Below are 23,176 nucleotides of genomic sequence, written 5' to 3' on the forward strand. Positions count from 1 at the left end.
CATTTAAATTGATGTAATTTTGTATTGTTCAATTAAATTTAGCCGATTGAAACTGCATAACTACTTGATATCCTGTAGATTATTATATATATAATTCTTATATATATTTTTTTCTATATATTCTTAAAAAACAATAAATAAAATAGAAATAGAGGTGTGTGCATATGTGAATATATATATTTTATATTTTTTCGAGCAATATAACTGGTCGGGATATGACTATCAGAATGCTGTCTGTTTCGCGCGGCCTCTATGTTGAATTTCGTCAATATATTGATCACTCTTTAGACATACTGACGGAAGCGCAAAACCTAATGTCCTAGAAATGGGTAGATGTTTATTGATTTGGCGATGGTAAAATGAAATGAATGGAAACGAAGCGAAAATATATCCTTTTCGGCATGGGATATGATTGTTCCTCTCTTATATCTCTTAGACATTGTTTAAAGCGTATAAGCTGTGTGTGTGTATCTATCGTTTCTTATTCAAAAATTAATATGATCACTTCAAACAAAATGAAATTCCGCCGAGGAAAAATATTTGCAGCATTGAATAATTTTCCTGAGTGAATTAAAGAAAGTACTGGAATGTGTTGAATTATTCTGCCCAGTAGAGTCTGCATCTTCTACTTCTATACAAAATTAGAAGAAAACATTTTTGCCCTCGGTTAATTGGTATAATTAAAAAGAAACTGAGCAAAGACAAACAGTTCCGTAGGGACAAGAAACGGAAAAGCGCAAAATAAAATGCTTTTTTTTTAAATTATCCAAGCTTTGAGAAAATGTAAATAAATAGTTGTGTGTGAGAGAGAGAGAGAGAGGGAGAGAGTCTGTGTGCTTGGTATCATCTACTGTGGTTGATGATGACGACAACGACGAAGAGGTTGGTGATTGATGAAGCTAATTATGACGGTAATGATGATTAAATTAATAAGAAACACGATACTTACTTTCATCAATGAATTTCATGTGGCTTTTCTTAACTCCTAAGTTAAGCAATTCCTGGGAATTGTTCAAAACTGGGAGATATTGCGCCGCAGTTGACTTTCAGTCATTTCGCTAAATACTGTACAGTAAATAGCAAATATTTTATTTCTGTTTGAGCTGAAATAAAAAATAAATACATACATGTATGTCGGTATGTATGTATGTATGTAGCTAGCTAGCTAGCTAGAAATATAATACATACTATATAGATATATATATATATATATTATATATATATATATATATATATATATATTATATATATATATATATATTATATATATATATATATATATATATATATATATATATATATATAATATAATTCGAGACAAAACCACTATTTTAAAACCAAACAAGGAAAGACTTAATCAATACATAAAATTTTAATATAAATTAAATAAACCGCCACTACAAATGTTTCATGTCTGCTCCGACAATCTTCAGGTGGATTTTCGATCTAAAAATAGCAATATTTTAAAATATAATTTAAAATAATTTAAATTAATAAAACAATAAAATTATCAATGAAAGAATGTAAAAAAATAAAAATATAATCTATATATAATCTATATATAATCTATATATAATCAATATATAATCTAAAATAATCTAAAATAAACCCTATAAACAATTGAATATAAAAACCTATTATAAAAGTTCTCATATTTAAAAATGTACAAAAACCAAAACCACAGACATGAAACATTTGTAGTGGCGGTTTATTTAATTTATATTAAAATTTTATGTATTGATTAAGTCTTTCCTTGTTTGGTTTTAAAATAGTGGTTTTGTCTCGAATTATATTATATAATATTTTACTATAAATTGGATTTAACCCTAAATCTGATTTTTCCCTATTTTGGATTCATTCCCTAATATTATTATATATATATATATATAATATACATTCGTTTAAAAGCTGCCCTGTTAATCTTGGGGTCCAACAATGACACCATGCATTGAGTACATATTAAGTTTCATGAAACATGAATATTTCTCAAGCAATGAACAATTTTCATCAAAGCAATGATATAATTTGTCGACTCGGAACTTATTGCAAAGCTTCATGATAAACAACAGTACCACCACCATCGCCACCATATCTGCCATACACACGCCATCCAGACTTCTGACGCCATCACCATCAATACTTTTCATCACTTCCCCCTCCACAACCATCACCACTGTCTTTCACATCGCTTTCTATCACTATATTCAAATATAGCTCAGGATTGGATTATCATAGCTAAAATAACCGCATTCAGTATGGTTGAGAACAGAATTAGTTAAGAAGGCTCGAACTACAAGCGGGTGACTAAAAGTTGGCCTTAAGAATATATTCGTCCACTAAGAAATCCACATGAAGGTCTTCACTCCCTGCATAAATCTTTAAATACACTTTATATATATATATATATATATATATATATATATATAATTTCCTGGTTGGTTTTAAATTGCGTGTTAGCCACCTTCAATATTTTATAATCTTCACATTGCCATTTTGTGAAATCAGTCCCTAATTCCTATGGCATTCTCAATGATACTGAGAGGCGTGAGTTAGCCTCCACCAGCCGTAATGGAGTGAGCATTGCTGATGAGTATTAACTTCCTATAAGAAATTACCATGCTAATCTAATCCATCTGGCTTACCGTGGGGAATGTTCTCCCCACTGTCAATGCAAACAGACCATATGTCTTTTTGTGGCTAAGGAGTCTATGACTAATATTTTCTAATAATGCTGGTGCTCACTGCACTCTTTTCACACTTAGTGACTGTGAATTATTCCTTGTTGGTTTCAAATTGCCGGTAGCCACCACAATTTATATATATACACACCCATATATATGTGTGTATATATATGTGTGTATATATATTGTGTGATGTTATGTATGTATATATATATACATATATATATATACAGCAATTTAATAAATAAAACATATGCATACATACATACATATATGTACATACCTACATCTATACGTATATATACATATATATATGAGTACAGGACACTACAAAAAAGCGTAGAACACAACGAGAAAACATGAAATCAAACAAGGAAACGGACTCTTTTCAACAACGAAAAAACAGAGTACAAGACAAACAATACAAGGAACATTCCCCTTCTTCAGCTGCTCCTGTTTCGACTCAATGCGTATGTATGTATATATATGTATATATATATATATAAATATATATATATATAGATATATATATATATATATATATATATATATATATATATATATATATATATATAATATAGGTATGTATGTATATGTATATATGCATATATATATATATATACATATATATATATATATATATATATATATATATATATATATATACATATATATATATACAGTCTCTGTATCTTTATATGGGTTTGTTTGTCCTTTGTATAATAAAACATTGATAAAACACTTAAACATTTCATTGAATGTATGAATTAGTATATTGTGGGTCACAAGTACAACACTGTTGATTATTGTGACGTATAATACATGCGATGATGCCGCTCTGGTAACACACACAGAAGAAGCCCTCCAAAGGCTCATTAACTGTTTTGAGCAAGCATGTAACGACTTTGGCTTAGCTATCAGCCTTAAGAAGACCAACATCATGGGTCAGGCTACATCGGACAAGAGGTGGAGAAGTTTACCTATCTGGGCTCTACCGTCACCTACAACCTATCCCTTGACGCTGAGCTCAATATACGCATTGGCATTGCAAGGCAGCTGCGCGATGGCCCAACTCTCCAACGGACTTGGGACAACAATAAGCTGACCAAGACCACAAAATAAGATCTACCAGGCATGTGTACTCAGCACTCTACTGTATGGAAGCGAGACCTGCGCTATACACACGCCAAGAGCGTCGCCTAAACATCTTTCACCTGCGCTGCCTCCGAAAAATCCTCCACATCAAATGGCAGAATCATATCCCCAACAAAGATGTCCTCAGGCAAGCAGGAATACACAAGCATGTTTGCACTCCTCACACAAAACGTATGAGATGGCTTGGGCTGTTAGCCGTATGAAAGATGGCAGAATCCCCAAGGACATACTCTAACGGAGAGCTTGCTAGCGGTACCAGGTCTGTGGGTAGCCGATCTTACGTTACAAGGATGTTTGCAAAAGGGACATGAAGGCCTGCAACATCAACATTAGCGGTTGGGATGCAGTCGCCGGCAACCGTGGAGAATGGCGTCGTACAGTAAAGAGTATACAGAGGAGTGACAGAAGAGAGAGGAGAAATGGAAAGAAAGGAAGAGACATGAACAAGAGACCATGGCACTACAACCAGCCAGGAACAGTCTTCGCTACATTTGCAGTACCTGCCAGAGGGAGTGTTTGTCCAGATAGGACTACACAGCCACAGCAAGAAATGTAACAGGAAATAAAATATAACAGCCGGACTAGACCTAGAAAAAAAAAAAATGCGCAACTCCATTGTCTCCCGAGACGAAAGGATGCCAAACAATACATGCGATAAAATCGAATGTTTGGAACAAAAGCAAATAAATTTGAATAAATGTGCTAGAAGCATTTGCTTACCCACAGTCTTCAACTCTAAATGTTCCCGTCACGGTTGAAAGGTCATGCTCCATCTGCAAAAGCCGGATGTATATATATATAAATATATTATATATAATATATATATATATATATTATATATATAATATATATATATATATATAATATACATACATTAATGAAAGAAACTGAGTTTGATTTAAAAGTCGTTGAGATGTATTGAAAAATAGATAAAGAATATTTTATTCTGAAACGCAGGATAATGCTAATGATATAACGTGAACCGGATGAAATATCCATAATTTGCAGAAAAATCTGTCGGCGGCCAGCTATGTGACTACACCTCACACCCCTGTGATTACGCTTTAAGTGCTTTACCATTAAGCTAAACTGCGCGAACGACAAATACTTCTGCAAAGTTAGGCTATATACATCTAGCTTTATAAGACGCGTAATCTGGCCGCCGACAGAGTTTTCGGCAACAGGTGAATACTTTATCCTGTTCATGCTATACTATTAGCATCATCCTGCGTTTGAGAATATAATTATATATAAATATATTAGCTTGACACTCGGTAAAGTGGGGGAAATGAGAGGGTTTTTAATGTTCCGAGCATATCTCTTTTTCAGAAAGGAAAACGAAAATGTTGAGAAGAAAAATATTACCAAAAGGAAGTGTGTGTGTGTGTAAACATAAGATTAGTGATATTTTTGAGTAGGATTTTATTTACTGTCAGAATCGGAAATTATATCACGGAATATATTAAGACAAAATAGTGGATAGAACAGTCTTTTTATTGACCAGCAAAAATTCAGTAAGTTAAAAAAGAAAGTTTTATGTAATAGTTTACTATCAGTAAATGGAGTTGAATGTCTGAATTTCATGAAACCTCACTATTTATTTGACGTTTCACATTTCTTCTATAAAATATGCATGTGTGTGTGTGTATGTGTGCGTGAGAGTGTGTATTTGTATGCATGTTGCGCATGTTCAGTGCATATGTGTGCGCGCATGTGCGTCTGTGTACGGAGAAAGAGAGAGAGAGGGCAGATATCTACTCACGGCTCTTGATATGTTCTCAGCGGGGATTTTATATTCGTTGAACTTTTTAAAATCAAACGAAATACGAGGGATTTGGTCCAGCCTATGGATTGATATAGAAAATAATCTCTGCTTTTATAAATGAGACACACGTCATAGATGCACATAAAACCCACATACGTAGATAAAAATATACATTTATAATCACATATACACTTAAAATACTATATATATATATATATTATTCTTATTCTACCTATTATATACGTTTTTTATTATTATTATTATTATTTGCAATTTACTTAAGCATTGACATTTAATTATTATTTATTTTTTATATTTCTATTATATGTAATTTTCTAGATGGTGTAATTTAATTGTTCATTTTGAATTGATAAAAAGTGTTTTTTTTTATTTTATTTTTTATATACAATCTTATAATGTGTGAAATTTGATTTAGTATTTCTAATTTAATTTTTCCCTTGTAAGTTTGGATTTTATTCACTCAAATAATATTATTATATATATATATATATATATATATATATATATATCTATATATATATATATATATATATATATATATATACACACTTATCATTCTTCCCTTCTTCCTGTCGCTCTCTTCGTGTATCGGCTATCAATGCCTGCACGTGGATGATTGGTTCCATACATCGTTAGGACCTTTCTTGACTTCCTGTCCAACTCCTTTAGCTTCTCCTCCGTCCACTTCAGTTTTCCAGCATCATTCCGAACTACTGCTACTGACTGCGTGCGAGTTTATCGCCGAAATTATGTTCCAGGCATTCAGCTTTCTAACCAATTTTTGCTCACTCGCCAAAAGTGCTCTCTTTTACTCTTTTCCTTCATGTCGTGGTGTTTATTTCCATCTGTGAGTGTGTGTGTGTGTTAGAGAGAGAGAGGGGGGGAGAGGGAGAGAGGGAGAGAGAGCATTGCAAACAGTATATATATACACACACACGTATACACATCAAAATATTTTCCCGTATATTAATTACTATAAATATTCTTATTAACTATCAATTTGTAATAAACTTGTTAGTGTTTATTTAGACAATAAATAACACTTACCAATGAAATCATTCTGTTACACAAGTGTCCGACGCAACAACCAGTACAAGACGTGCCATTCGTCCGTTTATTGCATGTAAGGGTATTGTTTCTCATAGCTTCAACACATTTTCTGTATGTGCTGCAGGACCTTTCAGTCTTCAGTTTAGCACCGTTCATTGATATTGCGAATCGGCATACAGGCTGTAATAATAGATATGAAAATTATACACTACAACAACAATATTTATTAGGACGATTACTGCTAATTACAGCAACAACAACAGAAACAACACCACTGGGGATGTTTACCATGCAAGTAAGTTTAATCATTGCTTTAAAATACCCAAAAGCAATAAATGAAACCGTAAAAGAGTTGCCGAATTGTTGAAAGTTAACAGCATAAGTAAAATTCCGTAAAAGTTATTGCTATTTAGTATTCAAAAATCATGTTTTAAATGCTTACAGTGTCCAAACCTCTCGGATCACAAGGAGATATGGCCATCGGATCACGGTCTGTATCAAAACCGCATCGCACTGTCACCCATTGCCCAACTTAAAATAGGTTAAATTATCCTAATAAAGATGTATCAATTCTCTAAAATTTCTTCTTACTGGAGGAATGCTCAAGAGGAATTTTTCATATAAAATTTACGGAAAATCATGCGTACAAAACTCACCAACAAGAGAAACTAATATGCCTTTACCCAAAGATGAAAATGAAATATAATTGTCAGATTGAACTCCTCAGTCCAAGCAAATAAAACAGAAAATACATAAAACGAACACAAGAGAAACTTCGTTTTATTTTGCAAGTATATTTTATATGAAAATACGGTATATTAGTATAAAATTTGGAGAGAAAACAACCAAGGTCTTGTTAACTTAATAAGGGACATTCTGAAAACGAAAAATATCAGAAATGGAGAAGAATATTTAAGAAAAGAATCCATCACGAAAACGCAATTAATAATCGCAAACACCTAACAATAATAAAAGCAATGAAAATGTAGACATTGAAGTTAGAAATAAGATTTGCATTGCCTTAGTTTGAAATTGAAACTTGTTTCTTCCAATGTTGGAAAAGTTTTAGAAAGAAAATTGGATCTCCCAAACTGAGTGAGGATGTCATGAAAAAATAACCAATGATAGTGTCCGAAGGCTGGCGTCTTCAAAAGAGCCAATGGAGTCGGTGATTGCAAATGAATGAATCATTACATAAGCTAACTCAGCTTCAAGAAAACAGAAAGGTCTGAGATCAGAACAGACAATGAAACAGGCAACAGATTGCAGCCATGCTCTTATGTCACGCTCTATTCTCCTATATTCTCGTAATGTGAAGCATTGATCTGTGACATTACCGGTGTCTTTTATTGTTTCTCTTGTGTTTCTTTCACCAATGTACAACTGTGTATTCAGAGATATGCCTGACAATTTTAATTTGTGTTTTAGCTGCGTTTTAAAGTTATAGGTTTTACCTTTCTGTGAAACAATATGACCCCCACCTATTATGTTCTGGAGAGCTTATTGTACTACTTGATGTGAGGGAAGATTTAATCTGTTTCGAATATTTCATAACCTCGTATATCAAACAACCTCTTTTGCTATGGCCAGCAGATGAAGGAAAAGTCTCATTTGCTTCTTAACTTATTCAATCCGCTCCCTGTAATGTTTGCGAACTGGTAGGGCCAGGTTCGACTTCCAGTTACCCCTCTAAGGTTGGTGACCCGAGGTCATTCGACAAGGAACCTTGATTCCAAGTTGACTTATAGCCACATACATTCATGCATCCTACTCTAAGGACAGCCATGTTTGTCGGAGAAAGGTCACTCTAAGTTCGTGTGTTCGTTTCTTGAATAGGTATTCCTGGACAGGGTAGAACGTTGCGTCCTTGAACAAGGCACTTCATTTCACTTTGTCCCAGTCTAATCAAGTGAAATGTGTCCCAACCTAGTGATGTTCATCTATTTCTTCTCTTCAATCGTCACATCCTTCTCGTCCCATTGAGTCATGAATAAGAAGATCGACAGGGTGTGTGTATGTCTACGCAGGCGCATAAAAAAAACTAGCGAAAGCATAGTACAATCTATGTGGCCTTAATGGCTTTCGAGTGACGGTTGTGGATATATTTTAACGAAAAGGAAGAAAGTAATATTCCAGTTTACCTCTGTTCCTGGACAGCTTGTCACTTCATTCATTGCATATGATTCCTGAACATGTTTGACACTGTAAATTCCGTTGAAATAACGAGTAATCTACAGAATACAAGTAAATATCTGTATTTATGAACCAAATAATGCAATGCATAGCAATAACAAGAAATATTTTCTTTCAGATGTAAAAACAAATGTATGCGTGTTAGTATTGAATCAATACATGTTAGACATATAAAGCAAATTATTAACAAAGACTATAAACCTATTTTCATGTTCATTCGGAAACGTTTCAATAATGTCACAAATTCAACTGAGAGAAGCATGAAAGCCACTTGTTGTCCTTTTAGTATTCTGATGTAACAAACACGTGAAAATCGTTGAACAAGTCAAATAAAGGGATTAAATTTGTAAGTTGCAACCATTGATGCAGTGGGAACTCCCTAATGAAACCTGAGAATCTCATTTAAGTTATGCTGCAATGTCATATAGTATGTGAAGAAGGCCATAATATGTGAAGTGAGCAAAACAATATTTGGATAAACAATAAAAATTATGATCACTAATATTGTGCTTTTTCCAATATACACACATTTATGTATGTATGTATGTATGTATGTATGTATGTATGTATGTATGTATGTATGTATGTATGTATGTATGTATGTATGTATGTATGTATGTATGTATGTATGTATGTAAAGGTTTTAGTTGCCAATCCTGTAAAATACATTGTAGATATTTAGCTGGGCTAAAAAGTCACATTCGATCACAGCACCAGTAACAGTTAAGCTTCGTCCAATGGCCATACTCGGTAACAAGGGGGCAGCCATAATAATACATGTATGTATTATGTATGTATGTATGTCATTATTCACTGTTATTTCAAGATTTCTTGGCAATAGAGAAGGAGAGAGTTTCTATCCTACACCTACGGCTCCTTCATTGGAATTTCAACAACATCAATATTGCCATCATCTCGGAACTTTCTACCAACATATCCATGCATAGTCTCCTGTTTATAGATACTCATCTGTTCATCTAATGATACGTTGCGGTAGAGTCGTGCGACATCTTTGAGCATGTATTCTGTTATCAGATAAGGAATGTTGCTCAAGGAGCTGCCTTCCAAGTCATATGAATTATGCAAACTTGGTCAAAGGATGCACTTTGACATTTGTGGTTATAAGATGTTACCGAAAGGATATGATACGACATTCAAAGACATTTTGCATCGATGTTAAGCCCCTGCCGCCTTGTTTTCGTTTTAAGGAGAGGGGGTCTACTTTACCGTTTATGTGGAAATTATGTGTACTTGTCAGTATTTTCCGGGTTTTCACATAAACAGCTCGGATCTCATCAAGTGACCAATAAAACAGCCCAAATGTCAGTATGAGTACTTGCACAGCAAACACGTTTGTGGGCAATGTTTTATTGAATGCATAGATTTCTGAGGTCGAAATTTTATTTATTCAGCTGTAATGTTCTTTGTTTATACTTTAATGACACCTGTAAGTTAATGGTACCTGTAAAAAAGCACTTGTTTTGTTACAGGTGCTGTTATGAGATATATTTTCAACCACCCCTAGATATCTGTAACATTCCTCTTCAGATATAGGGGAAACTGTCAGGTCATTGATGGCGATGTTGCTAGTCTGGTTTACATTTTTCGCCCTTTTCACAACCATATAACATTTATCCTGAACAAACGCCAACCCAACATTTTTTGAGAATGTTGTAACTTGGTCAAGGCTCTTTTTCATCTCATCCATATTCTTTGCATAAAGTTTTTAAGTCATTCACAAAGAAACAGCGTTCAATTTTGTAATTTCTGTTTCCTTTTGAACCAATGAGATATCCTTAACATGAATGACATGAGGTTTACAGAAAGTATAAACAACATCATAACGAGGTTGTCCCCTTGGAATATGCCTTTGCGATATTGTATTCTGTCAGTGATAATAGTCACTCTTTGTGTTTAATTTCATGATGGTGGCTCACAATGGAATCAGGTCAGCTATGGCTTTGATTATGCCTCACTGGAAATTTACCAAGCTGAAGGACTTCTAGCATCCATGAGTGTGTATGTATGTACGTATGTACGTATGTATGTATGTATGTATGTATGTATGTATGTATGTATGTATGTATGTATGTATGTATGTACGTATGTATGTGTATGTACGTATGTATGTATGTATATCTGTATGTATGTATGTATGTATATGTATGTATGTATGTATGTATGTCCGTATGTGAAAATGTATGTATGTATGTGTGTGCGTATGTACATACATATACATACTGACTCATATATTTTCTCGAGTGATGTGCTTCATCGGACTCCATTTTAAGTCTGTCATTTGGAACCTTCGCTGTTTATGCCGGATTCTTCTCTGTTGTAAACAATCAAGGCTGGTCTTTGGTTTCAGGATATCTTCCTACTTTCCCCCAACCAATCACAGCAGCCTTCTGAATGATCATGAGCATTGACTGTCTTCCTGGCTAAGCGCTAAATATATACTTTACCTCTCTACTTTACTCTCTCTACTTTTTCTTCTCTCTCTCTCTCCTCCGCAGCATCACTCTTACCAACCCACATCCTCACATTATTTGTCCCTCCGCCCACATTTACACTTTATACACACTTCACACGCTAGACCACAGTTTCTACCTACACATCTCACTTCGGTAGCACAGTTACTCTCTGCACACTTTATTACACACAAAGACAAACACACACACACACACACATACACACAACTTTGTCCCATTGGATATTCTACATTTGACACACACATACAAATGCATACACACTCGTACATAGACTCATACATATTCCCTCACGCCACTCACTCTTCAAACACATACACACCTCACACACACATACCCATACTCACAAGTGCTGCCCTCACACATTCACTTTTGCACCCAACGTTTTGCTTTGTATCTCTAAACCACTCACTTCTCTCTCTCTCCCTCCTCCTCCTCCTCCTTTTTCCTCCCACTACTGCTTGGCTCCTACTAACAGTTTACCTCCCCTATACGCACACATACCGCACCCTTCTTCTCTCCCTTTCCATTCGTGTTCACTCTTCTTCGAATAAAACCACTTTTGCTCTTCTCTCCTTCTTTCGTCAGCCATTTTCTGTCTCTCACTTAACCCATGTGTACCAACCCTTTGCTTGTACAGTTTACATTATTTGACCTTCATGAAGTGTGCCATCTTTTTCAGACAATTTACATTACTGAATGTTTTGCCTGCATTTTGCCCTTTCTTGTCTTGGTATTTGATCTTCTGAAGCAACTTTTCTCTCTTATTCGATTTTTATCCTATAGATTCTACTGCAACTGTCCATGTCACGTTTGCTGACTTTACAGTGTTCCCAGAGCATTGAACAGCAGTGATGGTGTCTGAATTGTGGTAACCGTCATGAATTATCATGAATACAGGTTTCTCTCTTCCAATATTTAGATGGCTTTCAAGGCGGCAAGCTGGCAGAAACGTTAACACACCGGGCGCAAAGCTTAGCAGTATTTCGTCTGTTTTTTCACGTTCTGTGTTCAAATTCCACAGAGGTCGACTTTGCTTTTATCCTTTCGGGGTAGCAGTTGCGTACTGGGGTCGATCCAATCGACTGGCCCTCTCCCCCCAAATTTCATGCCTTGTGCCTAGAGTAGCAAAGAATATTAGATGGCTTCCAGTCCGCCATATCAGCTTTTTTCTCAGCTACAACTTTATGCTCTCTAACGCCTTTGCTTACCAATACACTACGTTTTCCTTAATATAATGGGACATAAAATCGTTATATTTAATACCGACACTCTGTATATCCATCCATCTACCATCTTCAACGCTCATTATTCCTGGGAGGGTCATGAGGACATCTGGTGCCTCAGGTACCTCCTGCATAGGGTACTATCAGAGGCAACTGCCAATACGCATACTGATTGGATTCTCAAGCATGACCAAATGAGGCTATGGATATTTTCTAGCTATCACTTTTTGGTGGTCTAACTCTACATTCCCTGCTGTTTTTCATCATTTTAAAGAATCGATCTTGCGATTTTGTCATGTGACATCCTAATCGCATGTCCGCATTACCGGAAATGTAGTGGCACAATACGGAAAAGTACCGACCTGATCTGGAGAGACTCCCTCATCTCCAAGGTACACACTGTGTCGAGTAAGCTACTCCAGTTTTTTCGGAGGAATCCCATTTCGTCGGCCGCTTCTCTGTTTGAGATCAGACTCTTTCAGTCGTTAGCCAATATTCATGACAACAGATGAGAATGGGCACGAAACCCAAACTGAAGATAGTGTGTTTGGCTTTGTTACCAAGTTGTCCTCTTCTGGGGATCGAATACTGGAACATTTTTTTGTATCTCGGGAGGGTCATTAAGCCAATAAAAAACACACGTACTGGTTCTATTTCACTCATTCATTATTCGTCACTTTGTTAACAATTTGTTAACGAATTAACTAAATGAATGTTTGATTAACCGTTTGGTTAACCTATCAACCAGTTATGGTTGTTAGCGACATTTTGTTGTGTGTGTGTGTGTGTGTGTGCTGTTGATGGTTGTGTGATACAGTTGAATCTATAAGTTCGTTAGAGAGAAGATGTGAATGTAAAGCGTGCGAATGGTAAAACGTTTATTCCTCATATCTTTATCTATAGTTTCCCTTTCATAAGACATGATATTGCAAGCTTCAGAGAATAACCCGGATTTTCTTAGTATTAATAATAAAAGAAAAGAAGAAACGAGAATTTTACTTACTTTGACATTGCGAATAATCCAGTATAGGTATTCGTTTCCCTGAGCCTTCCTGACACGTGCCAGAGACAGCAACAGTTCTGTTATAGACTTTTTTAATATACTTAACGAAGGCTGGCAAGTGACATCCACACTTCATAAGGTTATTGTTTTCGAGGTAACTGTAATAATAAAGAGAACTCTGAATGCGTTTCAGATCAACAGAGAAATTCCTATGTGATTTGACAAGAAACAAAGATTATAAAATTTGAGCAGGTTTATAAACGCTATGGCATTCATTTTTTTAAGTGTTGTTAATAACATCAATATTGCGAAATGGTTTCTAGTAGAAAGTGGAAGCACTAAGGTTCTTTTCTCTTTTAGCTTAGATATTGAATAATAAAGTACCTTTAAATAAGATTACTAGCCACTTGAAACGATTCTATTTTATTGTAGTTTAGGGATATTTTAGTGTCGGGAATTTGGTGGTAGGGATCTTGCGCCGCTCTGTCTGAGAAAACTCGTTTAGACGGGCGGTTTTGGCGCTAAGAAGGTCGTGTTTATTCTATGTAGCAACTGGTTTTAAAACTAGAGACGTACCAGCGCAGAAACTGAGAGATTACAGTGTTGTACATTTTATAGCTTCAGCGGTACAGACATGTATAGTAATACTCCTAATTAAGAAGGGGAAAATTAATATTCAATTTTGATATATCAATTTGAATATTTTCAGTCAATAATAAATCTCTGAACGAGATGTAAACAGTAACGGCTCGACAACGTAAAGTATAATAGCCATCTCAATGTTGCTAACCACAAAGGGTGGGTGTTACTATAGCTTTTAACCCCAGGAGATCATCGTCAACGCAGGGTATTCACCGGTTTACGATCGTAAACCGGTGATTACCGTGCGTTGACAAGAGGCAAATACCTCGAAACTGCGGTCCGTGCGTATCACTTAGGCTTATGAGAGAGGGATGACCTCCCTTTGCAAATACCATAAGGGCACAGATAGTGTGCCTAAAGCCAGCTGGAGACGATGATCTCCTGGGGTTACAAGCTACAGTAACACCCACCGTTAGTGGTTAGCCATATTGAGATGGATATTATACAATATTTTCAGTGTTTTTAAAAAAGAGCAACAGCAAGAACAACAGCAACAACATCAACAAAAATACAACAAAAACAACAACAACAACAAAAACAACAAAACAATAATAATAATAATTACACAACCATGACTATTTGAAGTGAGAAATAGAAGGTTGTTGACAATGAAGAGAGTAGAGGTGATACCAGTAGTAATTGGTACATTTGGAAGTATTAGCACTCAACTCCCAGCATGACTGAAAACAATTGGTACAAGTGTGAAGGTAGAACACCTAAAAGAAATCAGTATTGCTTGGAACGCAAGAATTCTTCGTAGGGTTCTTGAAGTATAAACAGTAAACAAGTAACACTTTCCATCAAACCCAGAAAAGTAAGCTGTGAGTTTTCATATGATGATGATGATGATGATGATGATGATGATTATGATGGTGATGATTATGATGGTGATGGTGATGATAATGATGATGATGATGATTATGATGGTGATGATTATGATGATGATGGAGGTGATGATGATGATGATGATGAGGAGGAGGAATACATTCTTTAAATGAGAATGCATGGACAGTTTGAAAAGAATAAACAGGATGTTAAGGATAATACAGCATCGTGGGCATGGCTTGAGCGAAGTGATTTGAAGCGTACCACTGAAAGCCTGATCATTGTTGCATAAGACCAGGCTCTCGCTGCCTCATTGGTCTGCCTCATTCGCTGTGTATTGACCAAAACCAAATAATCCATTGATGAGGAGGTCATCCGATAATCCCTAAAGCCAAAAACCTCTCAGTTCAATTGTCTTATGTCTGAGTAGAAATTAGAGGGAAAATGAATAAAAGAAGGTTTAACCTTCTCATTTGACCATTCACATGCAATCATAGACATCTTCATACACATTCAAGCATGAATATGGTAGTAGAAAGTAAAGTTAGAGTTACAGAGAGAGAGAGAGAGAGAGAGGGGGTATGAATGTAATCCATTCACACCACTCTGTACTACAAACTGCAGTAGATTTATTAGAGAGGAGAAATGAGAAAATGATAATTGAAAATACAGATACCAAATAAAATTAGGTAGGATGTGGTTAGAGAATATATAAATGGCATACTAGATTTAGAGGATATTCTAGATATAGATGATATGCTATTGAATTATTGAATATGATTTTCAGAAGAGAATATTCTGAACCTTTTAGGAATTTTGCTACATCGTAATGCAATTCTATAATGTTCTGATAAATACAATTTTGAAATAGTCTGCTTGTATACCTCCCAACCTCTAATACTGCGCAAACGTTGTTAGTTTTTTACTATTTGTCTCCCTTAAAAGGTTCTCCATTCCAAGCAGTGTGGTTAAGCTTTAATAGGGATAGGATCGTGTTAAATTTCCCTCTCTTTCTTTACCTCTCCACACACACGTGTATATATACATGTGTGTGTGTGTGTGTGTGTGTGTGTGTGTGTGTATTAACACAGAAGAATGGAGATATCATACACATTGAATCAGATTGGCAAATCACAAAATCTTGCGATACAGTAATACTGCGTATTAATCGGCCCTTTAGTTACAGGGTGTTCTCTTTTCATGTTCTGAGTTCAAAATTTGGAGGACGATTTTGCCTTTCATCTTTTTGGGGTCGATGAATTAAGTACCAGCCGAGCACTAGGGTGGATGTAATCGACAAGCCCCCAGCCACAAAATTGCAGGCCTTGTGCTTATCGTAGAAAGAATATTTTAGCCCCTTGATTACCAAATTACCAAATGGCTTCGTGGTAGAAAAACAGAGGCAAATACAGCAATCATCAGAAATATTTGAATGGAATTTTTGTGGTTCTTATTCCTTCTGATAACTCCGTTGTCATAAGGATATAATAAGTAATAACAATATATATATATGTGTGTGTGTGTGTATGCTTATATATGCACATACGCATACACACACAGGAAAATTTATATATGTGTGCATGAAGGTTTGTATGTAGGCCACTCTCTCGACTCCAGTTAATTATGAGTATTTATAAACATGGGGTAAACTAGATCAAACCAACCTTCTGATATTTGAACATAATCTTTTCGATAATAAAACACAGTGCTCGGAAATCATGTTGATCCACTGAAATTTAAATCAACTCATTGTTGTTTATTACCAACAACATTTAACGAGGAATTGAGAATTTTATGACCTCATTTTTATTTTTTTCATTTTCCTATAACCCAAAAAACTGTTTTGCTTACATTTTAACTATGCTGGGAAGAATAAGAAGCGCCATCTTCATATTTTTCTATTGGGTTGCTGTTCAAATATCTGAAAAAGAGACAAATATTACACACTTTAAAATAAGTAAAATTAAATAAATCTGTTTACTCTTGTTCATTTCTAAATTGCTTTTTAGTCAACACTAACAGGGTAAATGCTGATATTACACACTACAATTGTTTATTCCTCTTTATATTTCTATGGGAAGTGTTGTTTGAACAAGAATAGGTTCCTTCAATCTAACTTAATTATCCTAACAGAAAACCTGATAACAAAACAGCAAAAGATGGAAGGGAATAAAATACAAAAATAAAAAAAAATAACAAGGAGACTTTCTTATGTGCACAATATGGGTTTTAGTCAACATTCTCATCTATGGTAGAAATATCTTCCTCCATACAGGCAAGGTTCTGTGGCAGGAAAATTACATCTCACATCCATGGATTCTTTAGTCCAACTGTGTGGCACCTTGGACAAATAACATTAACTATAACCTTGGGTCAACTAAGCGTTGTGAGTAAATTTGCTGCAGGAAACTGTGTGGATTCCCTTCGTATATATATATATATATATATATATATATATATATATATATATATATATATATATTATATATATATATATATTATATATATATATGCGAGTGCTTGATAACCAATATTGGTTTGTTTACGTCCCCCTAACTTAGTGATTCCTCAAAAGGTATCCGACTGATTAAGTGCCAGATTTTAAAAATTCAGTACTAAGGATGATTTGTTCGAGTAAACGCTTGAAGGTAGTACTCCAGCATGGCCGCAATCTGATAACTGAAACAAGGAATAGTAAAAGTACATACTCCAGTAGCAGTGTAATGATAAAAAAGGTTTTCAAAACAATAAAATAATAATTATTGCAATAACATTGACCATCTTCAGACCAGTGCATAACTATCAGAATCCTATTCAAAGTTCATAAAACAATGGTCACCTTTTGGTAGAAGATAAATACTGGGTACCTATAAATTGACTTTACAATTTGAACACTTCAGAAGACAATGAAGAACAAGGATAACTCATCAAACTTTATTGGAAATCTTTGGCAAACAAATATCAGAAGCATTAGAACACTTCGACGTGGATTTAATTGTTACCAATTCTACGTCGCTAAAAGCCACACTTCTTTTTTGTCGGTTGAATTTTATAACGGGATTTTTACTAAAAGAGTCTTCCCAATGAAGACGTTCTTTTAAATTTGATTAATCTACACATTTCCTTTGGAAATAACTGAGATATTTTGATTCAAAGTCACTTTTTTGCCTTACGCTGCCATTTTTTACCTCGAAAACTTTGAAATAAATATTTTAAAGAATCAATTTCCAATTATTTTAGCTCCAAATGTAGCTTACATCTCGATCATCATTGCCAAAACGATGCAATTAATTAGGTTGAGAGCTGAATTACTAATTAAATCATGTAATAGGAGTGGAAGAGCTGCACTCTGTTGTTCACAGTCTCTAAGTGAAGTTCAGTAACAAGGACGGGGAGTCTATTGTTGGGGTGCCGGGTGGGATAATCTATAGTCACCTTGATACTTTGGTGGATGGAGTTGGCTACTTGCTGCATGCTCTCCATTATGTTCCTCTCAGTTTCTACATTACCGTTACTAGAGCTGGTCTTAACTGTGATATTAATGCCATCTATATACCTACAGTAAATTAGAAGAGTTGTGGACTGTTTTGCCAAGGATTGCTTAGGTTTTCTGATCCACCAGGTCATGAAGAGGCCGGCAATATCTCCAGATACACCGACACAAATGGCTGCACCTTGAACTTACATGTATAGTTTCAAGCATTTGTCTTATGAAGGAAGGCCGAAGACGCACGACCTTTGTTCTCTCGAAAAACGACGACGCCGTGGTGATCTCATTCTTGGTCACTACATCATAAGCGGAAAGTGTATCCTCTCGAAAGAGCTGTTCTTCACTCCTGCTCCAGAGCGTCGGCTGCAGGGTCACTCCGAAAAGCTCTATCTACGACGATTTCATCTCAATCGAAGGAGAGGGGCTTTCTCCGTCCGGGTTGCGGATCCGTGGAATAAGCTGCCGGACGAGATAGTGAAGATGCCGACGACCGCTCGGCGTCAAAGTCTCGCTTGACCAGAAATAGCCTGAACTCTTTGTATGACCACCCTCCCTGTACATAACGCCCTGTCCCCCTACATGGCCTTGCTTTTTCTTTTTGAGACAAAAAATTAAACTAAACTAAACTAGTGATACTTTAGTCTGTGGTTCTCCAAGGTGGTTCTTACGCTAGCTCCTACTGCCTGTGCAATCATTCCTTTCTCCTAATTGTTGTTCTCAGGGAGTTGGGTGGGTAGGGTCAAGCCACACCAGCGCTCAGTGGTGCATTTATTTACTGCTGAAGTGATGGTGGGTGGTCTAAGAATCTGTGATCTGGCGGGGTAGAATATATAGTCTAAGAACGAGACACGGATCACGCGTGTTGACATCACAGAACTACACTTCACATTTCACAGACAATCTCATTACATTATACTCCAGCAAAATCGATGTCAATAGATGGGTAGAGGGAAGCAAGTCCTTAGTGTCCACTACACAACATGTGAAGAACTTGGAGTGACCAAAAATACTCATTTTATTGAGGATGTCCTCAGTGCTAACAGAAGAAGAAGAAGAAGAAGAAGAAGAAGAAGAAAAAGAAGAAGAAGAAGAAGAAGAAGAAGAAAAAGAAGAAGAAGAGAAGGAGAAGAAGAAGAAAGGAGAAGAAGAAGAAGAAGAAGAAAAAGAAGAAGGAGAATAAGGAGGAGAAGAAGAAGGAGAAGAAGAAGAAGAAGAAGAAAGAAGAAGAAGAAGTAGAAGAAGAAGGAGAATAAGGAGGAGAAGAAGAAGAAGAAGAAGAAGAAGAAGAAGAAGAAGAAGGAGAGAAGAAGAAGGAGAAGAAAAAGAAGAAGAAGAAGAAGAAGAAAAGAAGAAGAAGAAGGAGAAGAAGAAGAAGAAGAAAAAGAAGAAGAAGAAGAAGAAGAAGAAGAAAAAGAAGAAGTAGAAAAAGAAGAAGGAGAAGAAGAAGAAGGAGAAGAAGAAGGAGAAGAAGAAGAATAACGGCAATGCGGATAAATAACTGCCAGTCGTTGTCATGTCCAAACACATTCAAATAGATATATCATGAATAGAGTCCAGTAGTTGATTCGTCGATATATTAAGGAAATGCGAAAAAAATGTCATCGTTCAGAAGATATATGAAGCAGGAAGAAACGTTGCTTAGTTTCACATCGTATGTAATTGCGAAGAAATATTGAATAATGTTCATTATGTGAAGAAAGAATTTATATGGAAATATAACGAATAAGGGAAGAAGAAGAACAAGAAGAAGAAGAAGAAGAAGAAATAGAAGAAGAAGAAGAAGAAGAAAAGAAGAAGGAGGAGGAGGAGGAGACGAAGAATAAGAAGAAGAAGAAGAAGAAGGAGAAAAGAAGAAGAATGAGGAGAAGGAGAAAAAGGAGGAGGAGAAGGAGAAAAAGAAGAAGAAGAAGAAGAAAAACAAGAAGAAGAAGAGGGGGATTTAGGAAGAAGAAGAAGAAGAAGAAGAAGAAGAAGAAAAGGAAATGAAGGAGAAGGAGAAGAAGAAGAAGAAGGAGAAGAAGAAGGAGAGGGATAATAATAATAATAATAATAAGAAGAAGAAGAAGAAGAGAAGAAGAAGAAGAAGAAGAAGAATAAGAAGAAGAAGAAGAAGAAGAAGAAGAAGAAGAAGAAGAAGAAGAAGAAGAACAAAAACTTCAACAACAATAACAAAAAAATTATCTCGGTGGAATTGTGGATAAATAACCACACGGCACCACAGAATCAACAGAACAATGTGAAATAAAATAGTAGCTAAAACTTATATTAATAGTGCAGATACAGACATACATATGAACATACACATATATTTTCAGGAATAACATTTTTATGCAGACAATTATCAACTGACAGTCATTGACATGTTCAGACTCAATCAAATAAATATAACACGAATATGAGAACTGAATATGATTTACAGTAATAGAGAGTGAGAAAACATGGAAATAAGGGGATATTAAATTTAAAGACATAGTATATTCCTCATGTATAAACGACAACATTGAAAGAACTTACAATTCCTCTAAGCTGTGAAGGCCTTGAAACATCTCCTTTTCAATCCTTGAAATTTTATTGTTGCCAAGGTTTCTGAAGCAGGAAACAATATTGGTTAGATTGACATAGTGTGAATTGCGATAACATATTCAATATTGTTCTTTATGAAAAGGGAAAAAATATAGGAAAATAACACAAGAAGAAGAGGAACAGGAAAGAGATTGAGAAGAAGAAGAAGCCAAAGAAGAAGGGGAGGTGGGGAAGGGGAAACGGAGAAGACAAGGAGGAAGTGGAGGGGGAGAAGAAGTAGAAGAAGGAGGAGTTGGAGGAGGAGGAACGAAGGAGAGGAAAATGGCTGAGGACGGAGTAGGACAAGGAGATGAAGGAGGGGTGGGGGAAATAGGAGGAGGAGCAGAGGGTAGAGTAGAAGAAAAAGATGTAAATTATTAAAAAGAGGAGGAGGGTGAGGAGACGAAGAAGAATAGGCAAAAGAGAAGAAAAAGAAGAAGAAGAGGAAAAAGAAGAAGAAGAAGAAAGCGATGAAGAAGGAGGAGGAAGAGGAGAAGGAGGGAGAGAATTACAAAAAAGAAGATGAGAAAAAAAAGAAGAAGGAGGAGAAGGAGGAGAAGTAGAAGAAAGTAGAAGTAGGAGTGGAAGAAAAAGAGGAAGAAGAAAGAGGATAAGGAGGGGGAGGGGAAAGTAAGAATTACAAGAAGGAGGAGGAGGAGGAGAAGAAGAAGAAGAAGAAGAAGAAGAAGCAGAAGAAGAAAAAGGAGGAGGAGTAGAGGTAGAAGAAGAGGAAGAAGAACAGGAAGCTGTAGAAGAAAGAGAAGACGGAAGAAGAGGCAAGAGGTGGAGGAGGAGGATGAAGGGGAAGAAGAAGTTAGAGAAAAGAAAAAAAGAAGAAGAAGGAGGAGGAGAATAACAAAATGAAACTATGAAGAAGAAAGAGCCGAAAGAGGAGAAGTAGATGAAGAAATAGAAAGTAGAATAAGAAGAAGTAGAGGAAAAAGAAAAATAAGGAGGAAGATGAGGAGGAGAAGTAGAAGAAGAAGAAGAAGAAGAAGAAGAAGAAGAAGAAGAAGGAGAAGAAGAAGAAGAAGAAGAAGAAGAAGAGGAGGAGGAGGAGGAGGAGAAGAAGAAGAAGTAGAAGTAGAAGAAGAAAGAAGAAGAAGAAGAAGAAAAGAAGACGAAGAACAAGAAGAAGGAAAAGGAGGAGGATGAAGGGGAAGAAGAAGAGAAAGGAGGAGGATGAGAAGAATATGAAGAAGTAGAAAGTGTAGAAGAGGTAGAAGACGAAGAAAAAAAGAAGTCGTAGAAAGAGAAGAAGAAAAGGAAAATGATGGAGGAAGACGGGGAACAGAAGTAGAAGAAGAAGACGAAGAAGGAGAAGAAGAAGGAGAATAAGAATTAGAAGAAGAAGAAGAAAAAGGAGCAAGAGAGGAGAGGGGTGGAGATGGACGAGAATTACAAGAAGAAAAAGGAGGGGGTGGGGTGGTGAGAGGAGGAAGTGAATTACAAGAAGTAAATGTAGATGAAGAAGAAGAGAATAAAATTAGAAGAAGAAAAGAAAGAGGAGGAGGTGGAGGAGGAGAAGAAGAAGAATAGTTTAAAAGAAGGAGAAGAAGAAGAAATTGAAGAAGAGAAGAAAAAGAAGGAGGAGGATGATGAGCAGGAGGTGAGGCGGAGGAAGGAGAAGACGAAGAAGAAGAAGAAGAAGAAGAAGAATAGTTTAAAAGAAGAAGGAGAAGAAGAAGAAAATGAAGAAGAAGAGAAGAAAGTAAGGATAGGAGGAGGCATGAGGTTGGCTAAGGAATAAGAAGAAGGAAGACTAAGACTAAGAATATAAGAAGAAGACGACGACGACGAAGAAGAAGAATAAGAAGAAGAAGAGGAGGAAGAAGAAGAAGAATAGAAGAAGAAGAAGAAGAAGAAAAAGACGAAGACGAAGAAGAAGAAAGGAAGAAGAAGAAGGGGAGTAGAAGAAAAAGAAGAAGAAGAAGAAGAAAGAAGTTATATTGAAAATCATGGTGTTGAAGACGAAACTGAAATTGTTCTTAAAATATCAGGAAATAATTCAAGGATAGATCGATAAATTTTGGGCGAGAAGACATGGCTGAAAAATCATGGAATATACGGAATC

The 23,176-nt window shown here is 35.8% G+C and overlaps 1 protein-coding gene across 6 annotated transcripts in view; it reads right to left on the reverse strand.

Moving 5' to 3' along the window:
* Positions 1-980: 980 nt before the first annotated feature.
* Positions 981-23,176, reverse strand: part of LOC115232135 (leucine-rich repeats and immunoglobulin-like domains protein 3) — a 59,601-nt gene continuing 37,405 nt past the window's right edge. For 3 of the 6 annotated variants that reach the window (XR_004997807.1, XR_004997806.1, XR_004997808.1), the window contains 6 exons: positions 13,584-13,741; positions 8,814-8,903; positions 6,670-6,852; positions 5,599-5,680; positions 4,557-4,609; positions 981-1,103 (listed from right to left, as the gene is read on the reverse strand). Coding sequence is in view for 3 of the 6 variants with exons in the window: in XM_036500271.1 (XP_036356164.1) it covers positions 16,905-16,971; positions 21,055-21,126 (139 nt within the window). In the remaining 3 variants the exon portion in view is untranslated. Of the gene's footprint in view, positions 1,104-4,556; positions 4,610-5,598; positions 5,681-6,669; positions 6,853-8,813; positions 8,904-13,583; positions 13,742-16,901; positions 16,972-21,054; positions 21,127-23,176 lie in introns of those variants that run through there. The other 3 variants (XM_036500271.1, XM_036500270.1, XM_036500269.1) reach the window with 1 other exon arrangement.

The sequence above is a fragment of the Octopus sinensis genome, unplaced genomic scaffold (assembly GCF_006345805.1).
Source record: "Octopus sinensis unplaced genomic scaffold, ASM634580v1 Contig19404, whole genome shotgun sequence".
Classification (NCBI taxonomy): domain Eukaryota; kingdom Metazoa; phylum Mollusca; class Cephalopoda; order Octopoda; family Octopodidae; genus Octopus; species Octopus sinensis.